Genomic DNA, 25,003 nt, shown 5'->3' on the forward strand with positions numbered 1-25,003 from the left:
AAAAAAACAGTATCACTGCGGTGTTTATTTACATCTGGAAATGGGGAACCTTAAACATGAAGATTTTAATGACGCATTGTGAAGAATCCATCTACTTTATGTATTATTTTATTTATAACACATGAAAGCCTTTGACTTCGATGGAATCGGGATTTTAGGTATTACTGTCAATAATTTCCGGCTTCTCTTCGGTTTATCAGACTCTGATTAAAAAAAAAAAAAAAGATTTTTCACAAAACTGAATCCCGGCCAGAAATCCACGAAGTGAATTAGAAGAATAAATAAAATCTCTTTTATCTGTTCATGATATAGCTTCTAACTTCTTCTCGAAGAAACAAGACCGGCAAACAAGGTACAAGGCTGGCCTTGAAGGAATAGCCCTGGGAGAGAATCCAGGATAAATGAAATAAAACGGGACGTTAATGGACCCTTGACAGTAGCCTAAGGCTACAGACACAACCCCCAAAATTATCCTGCTCGGCGATTGGGCGGCGAGCTTTTAGCCAAATTCGCCCGTGCACCACTTGTTTTGAGGGCCTCGCTCGGTTGCCGCTCAAGATTTAGCACTGATTGAAATTCTGGCGGTGCTGCTCATTTTTCACTCGCCATCCTAAATATGCTCGGTGCCCTGGTGGTCGCCGTCCGGGCCCCGACGCAATCGAGCGGTTGCCGTCGAACAAGTTAGGTGAAAAGTTGAACTCGTTGGATCAAAGGCTGTCGAGCGGTTCAGGCTGGTCGCCGGCTGGTGAGAGATTGGTCAACGACCTCACGGCGAATTCAAGATCAACCTGGGCGTTTACTTAAAAATAAGCCGGTGGGAGACCGCCCGTGAATCGGTGGGTTGTCAGAAGATCACTGCTCGGACGCCAAACAGAAAAGTTCCCCCGATTTGACCCAAATTTGGCCTTGAGTAATGGATAATTGACAGCCCTTCGATAAGTCTATACAGCCCACTCGACTTCTACAAATATCCTTTGGCAATGCCTTAATTCTAGCGGCACCCGAGTCGGCTACTAATCGGTCGGTCGCTGCTCTGAGTCGTGACTGAAGCCTTATATGGTCTCTTACTCTAACCTACTTTCCCACGCGGTTTCGAAATATGCTATCCCAATAACTAACAATTGCAAATGCAACTGTTTAAATTTATTTCTCTGTCCTTCAATTTGCATCTAATATAACGCCACTTACCTGGTAGTCATTTCCCCCCCCCCCCCCTCCCCCGACACTTTTCGTGCTAAATCCGCCGCGCAACTGTTTTTTAATAGCGCCGCTGATTTTTCAAATTTAAGTCTCGCACATCGACAACAGTCATTTAATTTGATGGTGTTTATTACCGAAATTATGTCACGGACGAATTTCGTCGAAAAAGAAGATCAACAATAGACAAATCATAGAAATGCTTAAGAAATAAAATAAAATAAAATACATGAGGATTAGATGTTGATACCGGACTTTTTTCGTTTACAATAGCTAGAAATGCTATGTAATATATTTTTTCATAATAGCTCTCTAGAAGCTTAATTTTGGAGAATTAGAGCAAAAAGTATGATTTCATGAATTGGTTACTATAAATATTTTTTTAATTAAAAAATGAACTGTATAAATTTAGTGCAATTTATCTCTTTATATTTTGTCATTCTCTACCTCCGTTTCAAATCTTCGTCGCAATCGCGTGATCTGCGGGTGAGATCCACAGAACTGATATTCACCATGTTTAAGCTTGCAAATTAGCCCAGGTAAGTAAGGGAAAGGGAAATGATATAGAAATGCCTGTATATACATGCCGTTAACATCAGCAATCAATTACTACCTGCTAGTCTGTGTTTTGATTATATCATCTACTAAAAAAAAACTTTTCGATTGTGTATCAATCAATGTGTTCTAATGTGTTCCCCAAAATGTAACACTTCATTACTGATCACACTGACCCCTATAGTCGGGTCAATACATGGTTTGATCCGGAACAAATTGCAGCAAGAGGTTATTCAACTCTTTCTGGCAGAATGTGACCTCAAAAATAACATACTTAAAATCTACCAAAATCCGTATCCAGTAAAGTAGTTATTTTCAAGATGGCGTCCAAGATGGCCGTCATTCCCTGAAAATACAAATGACTCTCTCATTATCCACCATAAAATCTTATTTTGGTTCATATTCCATGGTCCATGGGGTAAAAGACTTTGTTGATACAAGTTAGAGTGAAGTACAAAGATATGCAGTTATCCATTTTGTCTTAAAATCCAATTTGGTTTCCAAAAATCGGTTCTAAAATGATTGCTGTATTTACTTAACAAGTGGAATGCCTCTGGCGGTCTCACCTGCATCACGCGATTCATTATAGCAACAGGGCTGACTTTGAAAACTACTATAAAATAATTATTCACAAAAAACACCATATAATGATACAATACTATGTTCATTGACATTTGACCTTGATCATGTGATCTAAAACATGTCAGTGATACTAGATTACCCCTATATCCACATTTTATACACTATATCTATAAACTTTGAAAGTTATGACAGCAATCTAATAATTTCCACTAAAATGGTCAAAGTTCAATTACTTTAAACGACCTTTAACTTTGGTCATGTGACCTGGAACTCGCATGAGATGTTCAGCGATACTGGATCACTCTTGTGTCCAAGTTTTATGAACTAGACCAACATACTTACAGAGTTATGATGGTAATTCAACGAATACCCCCAACATGGCCAAAGTCCATTGACCTTTGACCTTGGTCATGTGACCTGAAACTCGCAAAAGATGTTCAGTGATACTTCGTTACTCTTATGTCCACGTTTTATGAACTAGATCAATACACTTACAGAGATATGATGGTAATTCAACAAATAACCCCAACATGGCCAACGTTCATTGACGTTAAATGGCATTTGACCTTGGTCAGGTGACCTGAAACTCAGACGGGATCTTCAAAGATACCTGATTACTCTCATGTCAAAATTTCATGAATTAGATCCATAAACTTTCAAAGTTATGATGGTAATTCAAAAGATACCACCCCCCCCCCAAAAAAAAAAAAAAAAAAAAAAAATCAAACTTCATTGACCTTTGGCGTTGGTCATGTGACCTGAAATTCACACAGGGTGTTCAATGATACTTGATTACTCATATGTTCAAGTTTCATGAATCAGATCCATAAACTTTGGAAGTTATGATGGTAATTCCACAGATACCCCCCATTATGGCCAAATTCATTGACCTTTGACCTTGGTCATGTGACCTGACATGCGCAGAGGATGTTCAAGTGTACAAGTTTCATGAACTAGGTCTATATATTTTTTGAGTTATGATGACATTTCAAAAACTTAACTTAAGATTTTGAGGTTGATTTCCCCAACATGGTCTAAGTTCATTGACCCTAAATTACCTTTGACCGTGGTCATGTGACCTGAAACTCAGACAGGATGTTCAATGATACTTGATTAACCTTATGACCAAGTTTCATTAACTAGGTTAATATCTAGGTTATATCTAGGTCAATTTCTAGGTTATGCTGTCATTTCAAAAACTTAACCTTCGGTTAAGAATAATTTTGGTGTCTACATTTAAATGCATTGGAATATCATATTGCTTGAGTTGGGATTAGCACCCATTTTGATGAAATTTTAGAATCTACCTTGGATTTTTGGACAAAATGGACTAACCATTCTTTTTACTTGTCCGAATATATTTGACCTTTCATACCACAGTTTAGACACCAAAAATATTTCTCACAGATTGATATTGTATAAACTCTGACCATTATTGAATGATAGGAGTCGTTTTAGATGTACTACTTCACTCTTAAAATCATTGAATAGAAACCAAATTAAAGCCACTACGGCAGCCATTTTGGGCGCCATCTTGAATTTTTCATGGACCCTGGAGTGCTTGTATTCACTCTAGCCTATATCCACAAATTGTTTTACCCCTAGACCACGGAATATGAACCAAAATAGTATTCTAGGGTGGATAATGATTGAGTTGTATCCATTTACAGTGAATTGCGGTCAATCTTGGACGGCATCTTGAAAATAACCACTTTCCCGGATGCGGATTTTGGTAGAGTTTTAGTATGCTATTCCTGAGGTCAAATTGTACCAAAACCGTTGAAAAATCATTTGTTGCAATTTGTTCCTGGCAAGGGTATTTTTGGTCGTATATTGACCATTCTATTACTGGATGGGTAGGTAATGTCACAAATTAGTTTCAACACAGTGAATCACTGAATTTACCCTATTCAATTCACTATGTTCAATAGTTATAAAGCTATGTTCCACTCTGGAAAATCATAATCAGGTTCCTCGCAAACCTGCAGACACCTTAGCCGCAGTTAAAAAGTCTAACTTTAGACAAATTTCAATTTATAATATTCAATATTCGAATACCAATTTAAGATATATTGTATTATATACCTCATTACAATCTTCTCTTATCATCCCACAAGAATGTCATTTGCTGGTACCTGACGGATGAAATGACAACTGGAACTATATCTTTCGACCCAGGGTAAACCTTCCATTTATATGAAAATCCAACTTGTCATTATAAACTTTGTGAGGCATGATTTTTTTAGTAATGCATCATAAAAATGTAAGAATAATTTAAGATAACGTTGAAAATTCATAAAACCAAAGAAAGAAAATCTCTCCAAACAATACTATCGCTTAGGAATTGCTCGTAATTATTGTTAATCATTATTTTGTTTCAGGCTCAATTCATTCAATTCATGTGTACCTAAACACTGAAGTTGTATATACATACATGTATCATACTTTGTGGTGATGCTCAATCCTATAGAATTCAGTCCATGATTGCAAATTATGTTTTAAAAATAAACCTGTACTGAAGTTGAAGATGTACTTGAGCCTGTAATACTTTCAAAATTGAAAACTAAACAAACATTTGGTTCAAACGCAAAATTACTAAAATTCCTCAAATCATAATAGGGTTTTCTTTCCTGAGGTCATTTGTCAATATTTAATCTACAAAATATTTTTCAGCGACGTGAGGCAAAATACGTTTTAGAGGAAAACACATTATTACAACTGTAACGAAAGGTAAAATGTCCACAATTTCTTCACGATATAACTGTACTCACTATTTTGTCATGTTGATTAAAGGTATGGGCTAATATTAAAAAGGTTTTTTTTAATTAAAAAAAAATAATGAAATTTTATTTACATTTTATTTAACATAATAATAATATAGGGTATTTATATTACGCACATATCCACCTCGTTATGTGCTCAAGGCGCTCCTACATTACCCGGCTAAGCTAGGCGTTCATAGCGCATACATCTTTTTAAGGAATTACTTCTTACCGGTACCCATTTACCTCACCTGGGTTGAGTGCAGCACATTGTGGATCAGTTTCTTGCCGAAGGAAATTGCACCATGGCTGGGATTCGAACCCACGACCCTCTGTTTCAAAGTCCGAAGACTAATCCACTGGGCCACAACGCTCCACATGGATAAAAATACACACAGAGCACAAATAACAAACTGCTGACACTTTCAATATATCTGCAACTGAAAAAAAAACTTTGCGTTTACCTAATTTCCGGCATTGATAATGTTAGTCTATGGAATGAAATTAAAATGGGGATTCCGGTCACTATAAATTTCCCGTTATTAACTACTAAATAATGATTTTTCAGGCCAAATTTTTTCCGAGGCTTGATTCTGATAACCTATCACAGACACTGGTGATAAGTAGGACCTTGGAGTTCAATTCAACTAAAGTCAAATGTTAAACTATACTTTAAAACCAATCAGTGATTTCATTTCTTAAACATGTATAACTTTCTCTTATTGTGGGATAATTTGCGATTTATTCTTTCATTTTTTTCTTCGTTAAAACAAAATCAGTAATAGGCTATCATACTTATATGTACCTGTACTCCTCGCCGTTGACGGTATGATGGCACAAACCACAACTATGCATAGGCCTACCAAGTATTCCTTTGTCATTCTGGACAGTCTTCTTCTTAATTATGAAATAAAAGAATGCGGTATCATTTTCACATGCCAGAGTTAGAATGAAAACCCCATGTTCGTCAACGTCTCATATCCAATACTGACTTCTCAGATAACAGTATTTCCAATTATTCTCAAATTCTTAATGTTTCCTTCTACAAATGCAAACTTTAATATTGATTGGCCTCTGATTATTAATCCTTAATTTCTGTACAGTTATTTGTATTTCATCACCGAGTCAATAATGCAAAAGGTGAACGAAAAAATGTATTTCCCGTGAGATTTCCATCTTAAGAGATATACAATTACACAATATAAAACAAACTTGTCAAAATCCTTATGAAGTCATTAGGAAAACCTCTTTTGTGTGCCATCTGGGGTTGAAGAAGTCCAGCATAGTAAGGGTTCGTTTTAGCGGGAGTTTTTTTTTTTTTTTTTTTGCTAAGGCAGACAGATTTTTCAAATTTCCTCGTGATACTCTGTCCGTATTCCCGCCCCACCCCCTCTCCCCTCTCTCTCTCTCTATCCCTCTTTGTATCTGTGTTTCTTCTTTCTCACGTTTAGCCGTCGCCACTATTTATTTCTTCAAAACATTTTAATGGACAAATGCTACGGTAATCAAGTCAATGTTGTACTTTTCTTTGTTCCATTTACCTAAATATCGATTCATCTTTTTAATTCTTTTCGATCTCACTAAAACAAAGTAGATTTTAAGCTACAGCTACCGTTATACCAAATTCCTCTACCTCTTTTTATCGCTTTTTCTTTCCCATATTGTTAAACACGTTTGGTCAAAATAACAATTGTGTCCGACAGAAAAATATGTCAAAATCAACCAATTTAGCAGTTAGAGAACTACCAGAATCTTGGTTGGTATTCACTATTTTCAACTTTTGGTAGCTGGTAACTTTACGGACATGCGTATGTCCCTTAACTGTCATGGCCGTGATAGTTCAGACAGTGGGTCAGTTTGCTTTTCCTTTGTTGTCTATCTTCCTATCAGACAATAGTTGCAACTAAAAATACTATGAGGACGATTTTCATCTAAGGATGCGAATAAGCAAAGTAAAATTAAATTAAATAAATCATTATCGGTTTAATAAAGCTAGTAAGACTCTATTCGGCTCCTAATACTTCTTTCGTTTTTTCCATATATGCCATTCCTAAATTTAGAAAACAGACCGTCGTCGATTTTTTAGATGTCTGTTTCAGGTTTTTGAAACAATTTTCCTCCCATTCTATGAAATAGTTCCTAAATTTTACATGACAAACAATAACAAGAAATCATATTTTTATAACAAAAATATTTATTTGCCTGGTACTCAAGAGCGTCCTGTTTGAGCTGGAGCCACTATAGTCCAGTCAATATAGGGTTTGACCCACCACTAATTGCAACACGAGATATTCCACTGCAATGCTTTCAAGGAAGGTCCCCTAAACAACATACTAAAAGTCCCAAGAAATCCAAGCAGTGGAAATTTATGAAATTTGCATATTATGCAAATTAGCCATGAAAAGTTAGAAAAATAAGGAAAATAGCCCAAAGATTACAAATTGAGTGTCCAAAACGATTCAATTTGAGCGAAAATTCATGATAAATAACTGTGTTCAATGTTTTTTTGTCAAAAGTGCAAAAAAAATCTACCTCATTTGCCTAATATGCAAATCAGCATCCTTACATGGAAAAATGTCAAGGTATTGTGACTTTTCTTTCATTATCTGCTTGAAAATTTCATTAATGTTGGAATTTACATGCTGCTATCACTAAGGACGTTGAATACATTTGTATTCAGCTTAGTGTCTGTAGTGTAATTTGCATATTATGCAAATAAAAGTATCTAACATGTTATAAATATTCAAGAAAACACCCTGGTGATACATCCCTCAAAAATTGCAAATAGATTATCTATTGAAATTGGAATATGGCAATACCTTACAGGAAGGTTTCCTAAACACCATATTAAAAGTCCTTAAATATACAAGCATATAGGAAAATCACAAAATTTGCATTTTATGCAAAATTAGCCATAATAAATTACAAATAAGGAAAATAATCCAAATATTTGAAATCAAGTGCAGAAATCAATACGAATTGAACTGAAGCCCATGATAAGTTTTACAAATTTATATATTTTTTAAATAAAAAATCGTAAATAAATTTACCTCATTTGCATATATATGAGCATCTTCATATGGAAAAAAAATCCAGAAATTTTGATTTTTCTCACAAAAACAGTTATGAAAACATTCAGTCTAGATCAATATGATGTGATCACTAAGAAATACATTAATAATCAGCTTAATATCTGAAGTGTAATTTACATATTATGCAAATAAGCATCCGACATGTTATAAATATTCAAGGAAACACATAAGTGATACTTTCCTCTAAAATTCCATGTAGATTATGTGTATTTAACCCTGATGACCTTCCCTACACTTCTTGCTTGGTTGATATTGACTTTTGTCACGAGCAGTTACCCCACTCATATTGTACAATGATGAGTCTATTCTACATGGATCCCACTGCTTGAATGCTTCATTATTTCCATCCAAGTCTTGCTCTCTTCTTGACTTTGTAGAGACTTTGCGTTTCTTGCGAGTATAGTCCACGCTAGCAACTCCTGGATTGCCAAGTGATCAGCACAAGATGTCACACCCGTACAATAAAAGCCCATTAGCTTCGAATATTTGGTCCTTGTAGCACACCATTAGCTTATAAACTTGGGGTCCTTGTATTTTAAGTGTTTAACGATAAGTCTCCACCCTACATCTCAGAGCTCTTATTTCAGCATAGACCAACACGCAGTCTCAGATCAGCAGCTCAAGCATTGCTGAGGGAATCTCTCAGCCACACAACCTGGGGTGCCAGAGCATTCTACATCTCTGGACCAAAGCTGTGGAATAGCCTTCCCCAATTTATCAGGAGAGCAGAGACCCAATCAACTTTTGAGTCTTACCTGAAGACCTTTCTGTTCCCCACTCCAACATTATCCCAAGACAAGAATAACTCAATTGTAGCATTACTAGGACAGTACTTGGACTGAATGATGATCCTAAGCACTGTTTGAAGACATTGAAATTTGTGAGATATTTCCTATTTTTGAGCAAGCGCCATGAGCGCCCAGCTGAGGCGGATACAGGCGCTTTACAGAAACCCATCATCATCATCACTTGTCTTGGTGGTGAATATGAGTACTTGCTTGGATCACAAGATCTCTGGGCATGCTTAATAAGAGTAACAATGGGCATTTGCCTATACGAGCGACAAGCATGAAAGCCATTCATAAATTCATGATGAAGGCTTAAAGTGCATTATAGGCATCTTTCTCAGATACAGGAATCGAGATTAGACGTTCATGATGAAGCATCCATTTTCTGTTCTTTCCTCTTTGATAAATCTCATATGGCAACCATATCCAAATATTAAAGCTATAGTTTCTAAGTGAGTCGTATGAAAATAATAATATTAATTTCCTGATATTTATGGTAAACAAAAATTCCTCAGTTAGACAATGAACAAACCAGATGGAGGACTAAGCCAGATTATTGCCTTTCCAACAAGAGGACACAACATAATGGAACACCCTTAACATCACCATCAAATACCATCCAACATTGATTAGACAGTGTGTACCACTTCCAGGATTTATTTGCCACAATGTGCTACTCATGGGTATACTGTGAGGTTATCCAGAGGAATAAACATTTTATGGTACGACTATAAGGATGTTCTTCTGGAGGAATGCTGACTTTAATAGTGTCATGCAGATGTGCTTTGGACAATCATACAACTCTCTGTACTGAAATCCGACAAGTCGAGCATAGGAGACTGAATGCCAATCAAGAGGACTTTAACAAGAACACACCGTTAACCATGTCTTCTTCCTACACAAGTTGCCTCAATGAGACAATGGACATAAGTTGTGTCGGAAGATGTCAAGAGTTTTAGAGAAAGGCTAGGAAGGCTTGCACATTTTAGAGCTCCAAAAGCATCAGTAAGGTAAAGCTCGGAATTGCTACAATGCATTAAAGAGGACCATAATATGGTTTGTAGACAAGCCAATAATACATAATTTGTTGACCGGATTGACAATGATCCGGGCTGTAATAATTAGCATGTTGGGAGCCCTTAATATCAATAGCTATGACTACATTGGAATATCATTATTAAAGGAAGGCAAAGATTTTTAGTCTTAGTATTCACCACAAGTCCTAGGACCCAGTCCTGACCCAGATATGGCCAGATAACATATTGTTTAGTCAAGCAAGTGTAGCCAGACTACTGAAGAAATTGTTAAAGAAAACAACCTACATGAAGCTACTAGGCCAGATGGAATCTCTGCTGCACTTCTTAATGAGACTACTCATCAGATCTTACCTGCCATAAGTTTGCTTTTCCTGGCCTCCCTTTATCATGTTTATGCGGTGAAATTTCAAGAAAGTCTAAGTCGTTCCCATCCATACAAGAAAGGGTTATCAACTCTAACAAACTACACACCAATTCAAATACTGTGCTTTGTTCTTGCCAATCCCATCATCTTGTCAGACTAACGCTTAGGAAGCGAAGAACATATTTCCAGTATTTTTTCCTTGAATACAAATCATATTAGGATAGATTTGAATGCTTAGTGATAGTGCTCAGCATATTAATTTGAAAAACTGAAATGTTTTCACTGCAGTAAATGTGATAAAAATCAAAATTTCTTGACATTTTCCATATAAGGATACTTATTTGCATAATATGCAAATGAGGCAGATTTGCTAGCTTTTTGATATAAAGACATTGAACTCATTTATTCATCATGAACTTTTGTTCAAAATTACTTGCTGTGGACATTTAATTTGTAATCTTTGGATTAATTTCCTCATTTTCTATTTTTAAATGGCTAATTTGCATAATATGCAAATTAATTTTTAGGCATTGGGATGAATTCTCATGCTTAGTGATATAGTAGCATATTAATGTCAACATTAATGAAATGTTTTCAAGTAGTCTATATGAGAAAAATCACAATATCTTGACATTTTTCCATATAAGGATGCTTATTTGCATAATATGCAAATGAGGTAGAAATTTTTGCACTTTTGATTAAAAACATTGAATTCAGTAATTTATCATGAATTTCCATTCAAATTAAATTGTTTTGGACATTTAATTTGTAAACTTTGGATTATTTCCCTTCTTTTTCTAATTTTTCATGGCTAATTTGCATAATATGCAAATTTCATAAATTTCCACTGCTTGGATTTCTTGGGACTTTTAGTATGTTGTTTAGGGGACCTTCCTGGAAAGCATTTCAGTGGAATATCTCGTGTTGCAATTAGTGGTGGGTTCCCCCCCTATTCTGGCTAGATTGACTGGACTACTAGAATACCCACTGATAAAATCGTTATTCTATTCATTCTTGCATTGTTAAAATGCAAATATTGTTTTTCTTTCTTTTCAAACACTTTGACAGAATAATCCTTATTTTGATTTGATTTGACTTTATTTCATTTTATTGTTTTCTTCTGCATTCATTTCATTGTATTATTCAGCCGCATTTATTTAATTTTTTTAAATTTCTAAAGGATGTAATATTTCATTGATGATTACAAAGGCTTGTCAATAATTTATATTGTTGACATCTGACTTCATTTGCATTTTTTAAACCATACAATTGTTCTAGACTAGTTTAGGTTCAGGTTTTTTCTCTAAATGACGTTCTTATGAAACAACAATAGTCCTAATAAAACGTGTATTTTTAAAGCTAATAATATAAATAATCCAGAGTCATTTCATTATAACTGACCCACTAATATTCGGAAAAGATTACACCTAATATTCACGTGAAGGCCACGTCAGCAAATATTTATATGACAAATAGTCCTAATGTGTATTCCCATTGTCTGGGAATACACATTGCGGGAATAGAAGGCGTGTACCCCCCTTCAAAAACCATGGGCGATAATCTTTGACATTCTTCCCTGTCGTTTCTTCACGAAAGATATTAGCAAATATTATTTCAGTTTTAAAGTAACTCCCTTTTAACAAATATGCATGGGCGGGGACTTGAAAATTATGGTAAATATGCATGAAGTCTCTGTTCTGTGGTTAGATCAACGGGCAGTTACCGCAATCCACTTTATGAGTATATGGATTGGAACGACTAAGCCTATTACGTCTATCTTGGTAGAGTTGGCAAGCTACTAATTCTTAACATTCTGCGGAAATATCCTGTCGATCTATCTACCAAATATTCTTCCATCAGAAAGCTAATAACGAATATTCGCCTCGTTTTATTATTGGGAAAGTTGTTGCATTTGAATGTTTTGACACCCCCCCCCCCCTCCGACGATATGATGGATATAGTTTTCTTTGTTTGCTAGGAATGTCATCCTCATTCTATACCGCCTTTCCCACTCAGTCTACACTGTACTTAAGTTATGTAATTTTTTGTCATACATGCGTGCTTTTATTTTTAATCTTAGTTACCCTTTCCTTTTACTCACCTATTCTCTGCCTGTCTCCCAATGTCCATCTATATCCTTCCTCTTTTTCTAATAATTTTCGTTCATGCATGTTCAATGTTCCTCATTGTAGTGGTTTGCGTACAAAATTTATAATATTCAATACCATGTATGATATTTTTATTTTCAACAAATTATTTCCTTGTATTATATTATGTACTAGTAAATTCTATTCCATTTATATCATTTCATGTTTGTACTTTTGTATCATTCTGTTATTGTAAATTGAACACGTGTTTTTATTCATCCTTTGGCTGCGAAGCATGTTTTAATAAACTATTTTTTTATTCAACTGAATTGAACTGAACATGCGAAAGGTGCACGTCAGTATTCCAAAATTCATTATTACTAGATTATCTGAATGTGTTTGCCCTAAAAAAAATTATGGAGAACAAAATGTGTCTTACTTGAGAAGTTTAGCAATTTGAAATGAAAAAAAAAATATTTTGATCGGGTGTGTTTTCTTTGCTGATATAAAACCGCTTTTCAATTGTGAAATACGCTGAAGACTTGAATAAATAATAGCTGTGTCTATGTTCCTGAAATTGACTCACTAGACCATTGATTCTTGGGATTTTTTTTGCTTTCTTAGATATAATGTAACATTTATCAGATTTTTCATGTTAAAAAATCAACCCTCTGAGAACTGATCTCATGTTAGATGATGTTCTGTTATATATAATTATAAGTATAGACCCTTTACCGAAGTATTAGACAGACGGTGAACTACATGTGTATACTGTATATGCCATATTCATATCAACATATAACTTTAGGTCTTACGCCCTCCGTCATGCTTTCAGAAAGGTTTCCTGATGCCTTTTAAATGAATGCTCAGTGAGCCGTTAACATATCCCATGTAAATTTTTAGTCTCTATTCTACTGTATTACTTTATTATACGGATATGTATAAATATCCTAAAACTGTTATGATCGTATAATTTTTTTTTTTCAAAGGATGCATTTAGCAACTTTACTTAAAAATCTGTTTCTGGTCGGAATCCCAACGGAAGAATATATATCTGCGTATCTCCAACCTTTTGGGAGCATTTCGACAAAAGTTGGAATAATGAGACTCCATTACAAGGCAAAGGCAAGTACCCATTTAATACCAGAGTGGAAAGTGGAAAGGAGTGGACTGATGCCTTGCCAAAGCTTGTTATAGGCCGCGGTGAGATTCGAACATACGACCTTCAGAATCTGACTACAAGGCGACTTGTACTAACCTGGACAAGTGAAAGTAGGACTCCATGACCCATCCAGGCACGTCACTGACGGATAATTATCCTCTGAATACTGGCAACTAAAACTGATAACATCACCGTGGTTGTATGTCCCCGCGGGACTGGTAAAATTTGGCGATGTACATGGAACTGTAGAAAGAATGGTCATGGTAATTACATTTTTTTCCACCAGTTATATAAACTTGGTCTGATGAGCTGTCGTGATTTACTGACAGTCTTCTACATCATATAATCTAGAAAAACAATAATACTTTACTTTGATACTGTATTATGACATACAACAGTGTACAAGAAAAATACTGAGTGTGGGAATATCGACATTTTTTGATAGATTTTTTCAATGGATGAACACAACTCCTGCTCATGAACACAATGGACCTTTTGGTAGAAGTAAAATCAAAATCAAATCATTCCAGAATAATGAGTTATTGCAAGAAGGTAACTCACGATTGCATTTGACAGAGGAGGCATCGGGACTCCAGTTTCCATCCTCACAGAATGTTGTAGAGGTTCCTTCCAAAGTTCCAACTGAGCATGAAAAGTCCAAGCCGCTGTTGTGCTCATAGACGCCATCGCTAGAAAAGTACTGCCCTGTTGTCAAGGTCACATCCACGTTGCTCCATGTGTCTTTGGGGCATGGAGCTAGAGAGAATTTAATGAACATCGAAATAATAAGACCATACTTCAATTTAAAGAAGAAATATTTTTATTTATCTCAATTTCCATTTTAAAAACGATCGAAATGTAGATTTCTTGCTTTCAATACATGGTTTGAATTAAAAAAATATTTTAAAAAGCATTCAAATCCTTACTTTGGTGAAAACGGTTACTACGAACCTACATAACGTGATTACTAAAACGAATGAACGGAGACGTAATGTCTGAAACAGTCTGATTTGAAGTTATTTGATTTTTTTTTACAAAGTGTTAGAAATAAAAGATGCATTAGATGCATAGGAATATCAAATGAAATCCAGGCATCTTTTGAAAATTCAAAACCCTACACACCATCAGTATTGACGGCCATTACCATTTCCATGCATTCTAATTGTGAAAATCAGTAAATTGCTTAATTCTTAAACATTTAAATATTAATTCAATGGAATCTTTAATATATAAGGCAGATCAATTAAAGTGGATGAAACACCTTGTAAATAAAAGTTGATGCCGTAGAAAAAAATCAGTTTCTGAATGAGAAATTCATTCTATGATCTCAGGGTACAATAATGATAAATTAGTAAGGAAAACATGAATGACCTTATCTTTATTCAATCATTTTCTGCACGTAAACTGTTTTATTAACGTGATTCGGTGTGGGCTACATCAACTTATATTAGTATTTCGCTTTGTTGATGTAAATGTTATGGGTGGGTGGTGTTTCTCACATAAGGGATTGCTTCTTTATTGATCTGTGTTGATCTTTGGTAGAAATTCATTTTACCGAGACAATCGTAGTTCTCTGGTGAAGTTAACCAACCACTTGGCCCGTTGCACATGTTGAAGTCAGAGAGAGCATGCATGTATGTTGTTTGGCACGTAAAGAAGACTGGTATAGAAGCAATATAAGGTCCTGATGGTAAGGCGCCATCAATCAGTAACATCGGGTCTAACGTAAGACCGATGATGTCACAGCCTGTAATACATGAAATAGATAAAGAAAATAAAGAAATTTAAATAGCCAATGTTTCAAAAACTAATCACATGAAAAAGTAAAGAAAAAAAAGGAGTTATTTTTTCTGCGTGTCATTTGATTATTTTTTGTTAGGGCTATTTCACATCTTACATGCTTTTTTCCTAAAAAAAAAGAAATATCAAATAATTCAATTATTCTTTTAAAGAATTGTCGTTTGATATGTACATACAAAAGAGTTTTATTTCATGCATTTTCATGAACTATTAATAATAAAAAAATTCCCCTCGCTTTAAAGGCAAATTCAATGGCATTTGTTTGAGTTCTAAAATGCGAAAAGAAGTTCGTTCTGCCATTACCCAGAATGCAATATTTTTAAATATATTTCTTATTACATATGCCAAATGGATTTTTCAATGTCATTTTGCATTTAACACGTTGTTGAGGAGCAACTTGACCACGGATAATATCCTAACATTCCAATTCCCCAATAGAGGCCAAATGATTTTCCTGATATTCACAGTTCATTAGCAAAATATTCGTATCAAAATATTAGTTTCCAGCACAAGAACAAGAGTATAGAGATGTAAGGTGGTGACGTTTTCACCCACCAGTTTAGTTGAATATTATTTATCGGTGGAAAAAAAACACCCCAATTGGTTCATGTCTGGCCCCTGAGCATGTTAAAATTATTGTAAATTTGCCTGGTTTCGAACAGTCGTTGTAAGGCCACCTTACATATATGGCTAATCAGGTATTCACGTGGCCATACGTTCGGCCACATAGAACTTAATAATATCGGGCTTATATACATGAATTTCTTTCTACTAAAATCAAATTATGTAAAAAAATGTTGAAATTAAGTCTTCAAAATGACATCAAACATTTTGTAGTTTGTTTGAATGTGTCTATATTTGGTAGTTGTTTTCCTTCCTCTTCAAAATTAAACCAAAATCAAACTTTCAAGATAAAGATCACTACGCAGCTTTTCAGTTGAAAAAGGTGAGAGAGATGGATATTTACGGGAAAATAGGTGTCATAAATCGTAAGATTAGTTCTTACATTCGGAAAAAACGCCTTAAGGACGTTCCACAGTTATGTTTGTGCGCATTATGATCTGCGCATAGTTTACACGCTGCGCGCTGACGTCACAATGGATGAACAGGTGATTAATTAGCTGCGGGTATGAGCTGATTTTTCTCATCTTCTGCACTTTAACTGCAGATCCGATGCGTCATTTCATGAAGCTAAAAAATGGAATTATTCCATGGACCATTCAAAAAAAAATTTCTACAATTGTAAAATACTTTACTCTGCATTGCTGCCAAGAATCACGAATATTACCCCGAGTTTGAATAAATGGTAGAGTGGTTTTGATTTTTTCTTCACATAGATACAAAGCATTCGGCGCATTTTTGGTGTTTTAAAAATCACATTTGCTCTAATAAAAATGCTGATAGTTTAAAAACAAGCACATGAACCCCTATTTTTCAATGTTTGTACCTCTTAGGTATACCTTCCTCTACAATTCCGCAATTTTTGGTGAAAATGACATGGATTTTGAATAAAGTGCAGCATTTATTGTACGTTTGTAGTTTCTTACTGAAATTTTACATTTTTGAGTTTAGGATTTTGTTATCGTTTACGCCTTTTTAAAAAACTGACAGTGCTGTTAAACTTAAAATTGCAAACAAATAGCACTATAAATAGATTCACCATTCTAACGATACAATTATTAACTCTCTTGCGAAATTTGATGACTTTTTCATGTATTTTGACTGAGTAATAGAGGTTTAAACTCATTGTAGTAATCTTGGGCGGTCTAAAAATGCAAAATTCTTTTGAATGCGCAATTCTTAAGAACATCAATTTGGGTGAACTTTGAAGCTTTATAGCAAAAAATCAAGCACATGGACCTATGTTAATTTTTGCATATTTCGAATATTAAGGTTCTAAAGTATCTATGTGCAAAGTTTGGTGAAAATGGCATGGATTTCACTTAACTGTGGAACGTCCTTAATAGAGCCATTTAAATGTTGCTCCAAGTTTTATTTATGAAATATAAATTACATTGTATTAAAACAAAATAAAGACCTTCAAATACTTACTCTGTCCTGAAGTTAATGAAGAACTGACACAAAATGTACAAACGAGTATATATCCAAAATAATTCCACCCCATTGTTAGAGGTCTTCTGCTTAATTCCAATATGTACAAAGCAATATGTATACTATATGTATATTTAAATTTTACCAACTGACACGTTGACGGTTGACTCACTGCATTTGCTGGAGTTAATAGCAATTCCACGCGCCCCCTGAAATCCAAACATATTTCTAATCAGCACTTTCTAAATTACTAAAATAGATTTGAATATTAGTCCTATTCATAATTCATATGTCTGGTCCTACTGCACATAAGATATCAAGTACGATGGAAGTATTCCGGAAATAATGGGCTTCTTCATTGATGTGCATTGCATTTCAATGTGTTTGAACAATATGACAAACTTCTTGTGACGTCATAAGAGATGCACTGTTATCGTCTCTATCCCGTGGATAGATACTAGTGGTATACTGCGTGTAGAATCATTGATGGGGTCATTGCCATTGTTATTTTAAACAAAGTCAATTTTTGAAAGACACAAATCTATATGGAATTATCATTTTTATTGCCCCCCCCCCCTTCTCTCTCGCTCTTCTTACCCTGTTTCTTTCTCCAATTATACATGGACTGACTTGACCAAGACGTATAGGCCTATATTACAAAAGGGAAGGATATATAATTTGAGAAAGAGAGGGAGAGAAGTGAAGTGAAGAAGACAGATAGGGAGAAGAAGGCAATACAGAGAACGGGATGATAATTCCATATAGATTTGTGTCTTTCGAGCATTGACAATTTGTATTTGATAACAGTGACCCCCATTATCTCTAATGCCTCCCCGGCCTCTCTCTCTCTCTCTCTGTCTTCATCGCCTCTCTGCTTAACATATCTCTTTCTCTAATTACACACACTTAAAATGTTGGGCAACGTACTGTCCACTGTGTTGGGTAATGTATGTTGGTGACGAAAAATACATATATATTTTGGGCAATTATTATCAATTGAGCAAATATATTAACCAATTATTAGTTTTTATTACCAAATTTGGGGAGATTTTAACCAATAGTTATGTGGACAGTCGGTTGCCCAGGGTTGGTTAAAAGTTGGGCATTTTTGCCCAACTATTTTAAGTGTTCGTCCTTCCCTTTTGTAATATATGTGTCTTGGTCAAGCCAGGCCATGTATTAAGTTAAATAACTTGTTACTCTCAATTAATTGTTTTCATAAAATGGCTCCATCTTCTCTCTCTGAGATATTTGTGTAAAATATGAAGAAAATCACTCCAGCAGGTCTTTCCTAACCAAGTTTTACGGTCAAAGGCGCCAGAAAGCTGAAAATTATAATGCCACCCACAATTCAAGGTAAGTTGATGCAGTTGAATAATTCAAAACTGCTTTCAAAACATATCTACTTTAACTGATATTGTCATCATAGCATATCCAATACCTTTTTTTTTCTTCAACCTTAGTTCTTAGATTTTCCTCCTGTGCATTAAGACTTTGTTTAAAGGTAAAATACACTATAAGCACACTTCTATTATTATCATTAAATTCTGTTTCATATTTTTACTTCTTTTATTACACATTTTATCCCACTTTTTCACATTTTCTCCTCGCCAGTCAATAAATATATATCGGAAATAAAATGCCACGTGACACCCCCGCCACCCCTGTGCTACGCCAAAAGGGCTAGACTCTTTCTCTCTCTCTCTATTTCTCTAAAGGGCGTGTGATTCGCAAACAGCAGACAAACTTCTTTTTGTTTTCTTTGCGTTGTCTTGTCGAATCAAACAAAAGGGTGGTGGTCACTAAACATAATTTCTACCACACGAGCACGATTTCATCCCAAGTCGCATAATTGAACTACACAACTTAAGTCATTTCACTATTGGACTATTTGCACGAACTTGGGGGAGGTAGGCTAATCCGAAAATCGAAAAAGGGATTTTCCCGACGTTGACGCCTAATTTCTCAATGCGAGAAATTAAGGGAAAATGACGTCATATTAAATGAACATGTGATTAATCTGAACTGATTTTTTGTTCTCTCTCTTTTGTGATCGGCACTACCGTATGAGTAAAGAAAATATTGACACCTCGTAAATCCCTAATTTAAGGGAAAAAATACGTCATTTACAAAATATTATTATACATATGGCCTGAAATGTCCTCTCTCAAATAATTTGATACCATGACTGTGTAGTATATGTCTTAACGTTTGGATAATAAAGAGGTATGTTTAACTGTGATGTAAAGTTAGATTTGCGACAAAGTTGTCCTTGAACAGAAAAAAACATACATTCAGAGTTGAAAACTGCCCATGTTGTAGCTGCGCCCAAGAAAGGGAACATACAGGATCCATCGAACTACAGGCCCAGATCCCTGCTTTCGATTATCTCGAAAGTAATGAAGAGCATAAATGGCGACCAAATTCGAATACATCGTAAAAGTCACCAATTTCTTAGCGATACAAAATGTGGGTTCCGGGGAAAGAGATCAACAGTTGACATACTTTAATATATCCCTCAGTTGTGGAACGACTCTTTAGACTATCAACAGGAATTCAAGATCATAGCTCTAGACATCAAGAAAGCCTTTGATCGTGTTTGGCATCTCGGTCTTCTGTCAAAACTGTCATCTTTTGGCATACATGGTGATATAAAAGGATGGATTTATATTTTCTTAGCCAATAGACAGCAGGCTGTTGTTCTAGATGGCTTCACTTCAACATCATGAACATCCAAGACCATCACTGCTGGTGTGCCACACGGAAGTGTGGTAGGGCGCCTACTATTTCTTATGTACATCGACGATCTGACTTCCCAAGTAGAAAATGGTTTTCACCTGATGACTCAACCCTACATATTGTTATAAAAAATTCTTGCCACAGAACCATCTGTGCTGAGAGTCTTCAGCGTGACTTGTCGAAAATTGAGAAATGGGCAACAGATTGGTGTATCACCTGCAATGCAAGCAAGACAGAAGGGCTGATCATCAGCAGGGTGCGAAACCAGAACCACGTACTCCTCTTCACTTTATGAACTCAGCCCTAAAACCAACAAAGAGCATTACCCCACTTGGTGACATCATCGCCAACACTTGACCTGGGCTCCCTACGTCTCATGCCTTGCCAAAAAGGTTGCAAAAAGGTTATACATATTGAGCTGCTCGAGAGATCTCCTTCCAATCAAGGCAAGGGTCACAAACTACAAAGCTTATATTAGGAGTATGCATGTCCGATTTGGGCTGGAGCTGGTACTACTCACACTTCTTGAAAGGTTACAGCGGACAACACTCCGCCCCTTGAGAATTGAAGACCCTTCCAAGGTTGAACTTTTTTCACTCGAGCACCGGAGAAATGTTGTATCTCTCTGTATCTTCTACCGACACTTCTTCCTGAAACCATCCCTTGTAGGCCCAACCTGGATATTGGAATATTTTCTTCACATAAACACAAAACTTTGAATTCCATTTTGGTGTTTTAAAAAGCACATTTACTCCCAGAAAAGTGCATAGACTTCCATTTTAATGTTTAAACCTGTTAAGTATACATTACTCTACAACTTTACGTTTCGGTGAACATGACATGGGTTTTGAACAAAGTGTAACGTTCATTGTACTTCAAAAATTTGTGTAGAAATTTCAAATTACATGTCTATAATATGAATACGGAATATGTCTTACTAATCAGCCAATTTGAACCTAATTATGTTGATGTATTTATATGGTAATTCATACGAATAATCTCTCTAAAAATGATTGATTTTTAACTATCCTTCACTTCCCTTACAGTTCTACGTCCATGGATCACTCAATTTGCAATGAATTTAGAGAGAACGATTGTTTCACCCTACTGCACTTTAAAAAGGGGTGAAATTTCGTCAACAAGTGAAAATAACTCTTAATCTAATCATTTCACTCCCTACAATAAGTTAATTAGCACCCCCCCCCCCCTCACCCACCCCAAACAGGTAAATATGCTGAGGATATTCATGGGATTAAATCAAGGATGTCCACAACTTCAGTTTGAATGATATTTTCAATTACATTTCGTCCGGATCCCCGTCAAATGATTTCAGATAGTAATGTTTGATTACACCTATTGGGTAAATATCCGGAAATATTCAATAGGCCTATAATATGTGTAAATATCTTAAGTGGGATAGGCCACAAAATAACCCTCTTCATCGTGTTTGTGAACGTGAATATTTTGCTTTCTCGGTAGGATCATCATCCAGATTGTCTGTCCCCGACAGTTAGTCTTGTCAAAAATTGATGTTAACTTTTTATTGCTAAAAAGCTACTTGAAAAATCCTTGCAAACGATTGGCCGAGAGCAATCTAGTAAATAAAAATCACCAATCAGTGATGGTTTGCTATGGCTTGCGATTAGAAACGAAGACGTACTTTGTGTCATCGTGTTGCTTCGTTAAGATCTCTTTCGAGATCGGTCCACTTTGGCAAAAGCGCGATGAGGGACTACGCGCGACAATAAAACATGAACGATAAACTAACGATTACCGAAATAATCGCAGCTGTTAGTTCAGAAGATGTACGAACCCAAAATCAGTTACCATTGAAAAGATTTGTTTAAAAATGCCTTTCTCCAGCCATCGTAAGGCATATTTACGGAAATTCGGTTAGGTGTGAGGGGGCCTTTAGGTGTGAGGGGCCTTAACATATATAACTTCTTGACCACCATGATTACTCTCAATTAAAGGAATGCTCCGCGCTGAAAATATTTTTATCTCAATCAATAGAGCGAAATTCACAAAGCAAAATTCAGAAAATTTCATCAAACTTCGATCACAAAAAACAAAGTTATTGAATTTTACAGTTTAGCAATATAAAAAAACAGTTATATGCACGTCGTCATGAACATTCATTAGATGGACTAATGATGTCTCATCCCCACTTTCCTTTTTCGTTTGTTTTACATGATATCACATTTGTTTCATTTTTTCATTCATGTGTAAATGATGTGTCTCTCTTGTAATGAAGTACATTGCAGCAATTAATATCTAATGCACTTAATCTCTTGTTATTCCAATATCCTTAGTTCTTTAAAGAACAAGTCCACCCCAGAAAAATGCTGATTTGAATAAATAGAGAAAATTCAAACTAGTAAAACGCTGAAAATTTCATCAAAATCGGATTTAAAATAAGAAGGTTATGACATTTTAAAGTTTTGCTTATTTTTCACATAACAGTGATATGCACAACTCAAATGAAACAGTCAATGATGTCCCTCACTCACTATTTCTTTTGTTTTTGTATTGTTTGAATTATACAATATTTCATTTTTTATAGATTTGACAATAAGGGCCAACTTCACTGAATCATATAGGATTAAACAATGCTCATTCTACATGTTCAGGGAGAAATTAATCATTGTTTCACTTGACAATGAGGAGACAAATAGAATATTCCCTATTTCATATAATAAAATACAAAATAAATAGTGGTTGGATGACGTCATCAGACTCCTCATTTGCATTCCCACCAGGGGACTGTTGCATAAAACTTTTTACCTGAGAAAACTCTGGTAAAAACTGAAAACTAAGGTTAGTCTGATATCTGCCATTGACTTTAACACAGGGCAAAAAACTCCGGTAAAGACAACCTGAGTTTTCTCAGGTAAAAAGTTTTATGCAACGGGCCCCAGGATGTGCATATGACTGTTTTTTTTTAATTAAGCAAAATTATAAAAGGTCATAACTTTCTTATTATACATCCGATTTTGATGAAATTTTCAGTGTTCTGCTTGTTGGATTTTTCTCTTTTGATTCAAATCAACTTGTTGTTGGGGTAGACTTTGTCCTTTAAGGAAAAATTGGAATAAAGAAAATTTCTTATCATAAAATACATAAGAACAAGTGGGGATAAGACATCATCTGTTTTCTCATTAATTATTCATGAAGACATGCCCACAACTGTTTCACGGGAATAATGCAAATCTTTAAAATGCTATAACTTTGTTATTCCTTGTCCGAATTTGATTTAAAAAATTCAGTGTTTTGTTTGTCTGATTTTTCTTACTCTCTTCAAGTCATATTATTTTCAGCCTTCAGTACCCCTTTACATCCCCGAAGTCTTTTCATTCCCATACCTCCAAGCACACACCATGTCACATAACGTTCAGCATACCCAACCATACACAAAACACGCACACCCCCACACTCACGCGCCTGTACATGTACCTCTTGAAGCTTGTGGAAACTTGCACGGGATTTTCAGGGGGAAAAAAGCAGAATGCCAAGCCCTAACCAAGATAGAGATTTCAATTAAATAAAATTTTATTTATTTGCTTAACCATCAAATTAAACAAAACAATACAAATTGACGACAAACTTTTATACAAAATTCCAATCATGGTAAGGTGACCCCGGGGAGAGCAAAGCTTTGTAAAACTCGGCCACCAAATAACAAAAATATACAATTATTGACAATATAGAATGCAAAGGATATCAATAACTATCCCCTTATTTTCTTTCATTATTTTTACAAAATGTTTTTCATAAATCACTTAGTTATAAACATAGGCCCTATACTGGAAAATGAAATTCGAAAAGCAAACTTTAATCTGATGGGTGTATTAATATTTCTGTAGATAAATCATTTCTAATCATACAGAATTTCAATATCTACAAATAGTTGACAATGCAATAGCAATGATATTAATATGAGTTAATCAAAACTACGATCAACGAACATGTCAAGATTAAAATCAATATGCTGTACAAAAATAAATTTGGTTGTCTGTGATTTGTGTATTCCCTCACCTCATTCATAAGTAATTTAAGCCGAAATATCCACTGACGTGACCTTACGCTAAAGTAAACAATGCACGGGTGGTGGCCATTTATTTACACCCTTTGTACAGGAAATGTTTCTGAACATTTTCTAAAAGTTCGATAGGGCTATTTTATATAGCCTGAAAGCTTTTAGTTCTTTTCTTGGAATTCCATCAACTTATTTTTCCCGTAATAATCATCAAAGGAAATCATCTAGGTTGCATTTTAATAATAATGACATTTATATAAACATGTATATATGTAGCCTATCCAGAAATAATTTATTCGGAGGCGTACTATTATTGTTACCCAGGCCTTAGCTCGAGCTGCCTTTCAGCGTTCTGCACATTCGAGGAAGTAATCCTGCCGGGTACCCATCCACCTCACCTGGGTTGAGTGCAGCACAATGTGGATACATTTATTGCTAAAGACATACCATGGCAGGGATTCACATCCACAACCCTCTGTTTGAAAGACGAGATTGAGAAGAAAAATACGACCAGCTGGCCCTACAATTGTCCAAAGTTTGTCTTTACAAACATGTACATATTTCGAATAGCCCGATGGTTTCAAAAATAGATTTACGGGCAGGGTCATTTCCCAAACGTTTCTTAAGTGTAGACATGATAGTAAACATATTTAAAGTCGAGACGAGCAATTTCCGAACGAATTCAAAGAGATTCGAGGCGGAGGGATTTTTTTATCCCAATCTTCCTCAATACTTTAGAGAATTACTGGT

General features: G+C 35.3%; 1 protein-coding gene across 1 annotated transcript; it reads right to left on the reverse strand.

The window, feature by feature from the left end:
- Positions 1-315: 315 nt before the first annotated feature.
- LOC129276083 (uncharacterized) lies at positions 316-17,702 on the reverse strand. Its single transcript, XM_064109708.1, has 4 exons — positions 17,624-17,702; positions 15,182-15,373; positions 14,188-14,382; positions 316-380 (listed from the first exon to the last, which is right to left on the reverse strand). The coding sequence occupies exons 1-4, from the start codon at positions 17,700-17,702 to the stop codon at positions 316-318; spliced, it is 531 nt and encodes a 176-aa protein (XP_063965778.1).
- Between the last annotated feature and the right edge of the window lie 7,301 nt (positions 17,703-25,003).

This window comes from Lytechinus pictus, chromosome 14 (assembly GCF_037042905.1).
Source record: "Lytechinus pictus isolate F3 Inbred chromosome 14, Lp3.0, whole genome shotgun sequence".
Classification (NCBI taxonomy): Eukaryota; Metazoa; Echinodermata; class Echinoidea; order Temnopleuroida; family Toxopneustidae; genus Lytechinus; species Lytechinus pictus.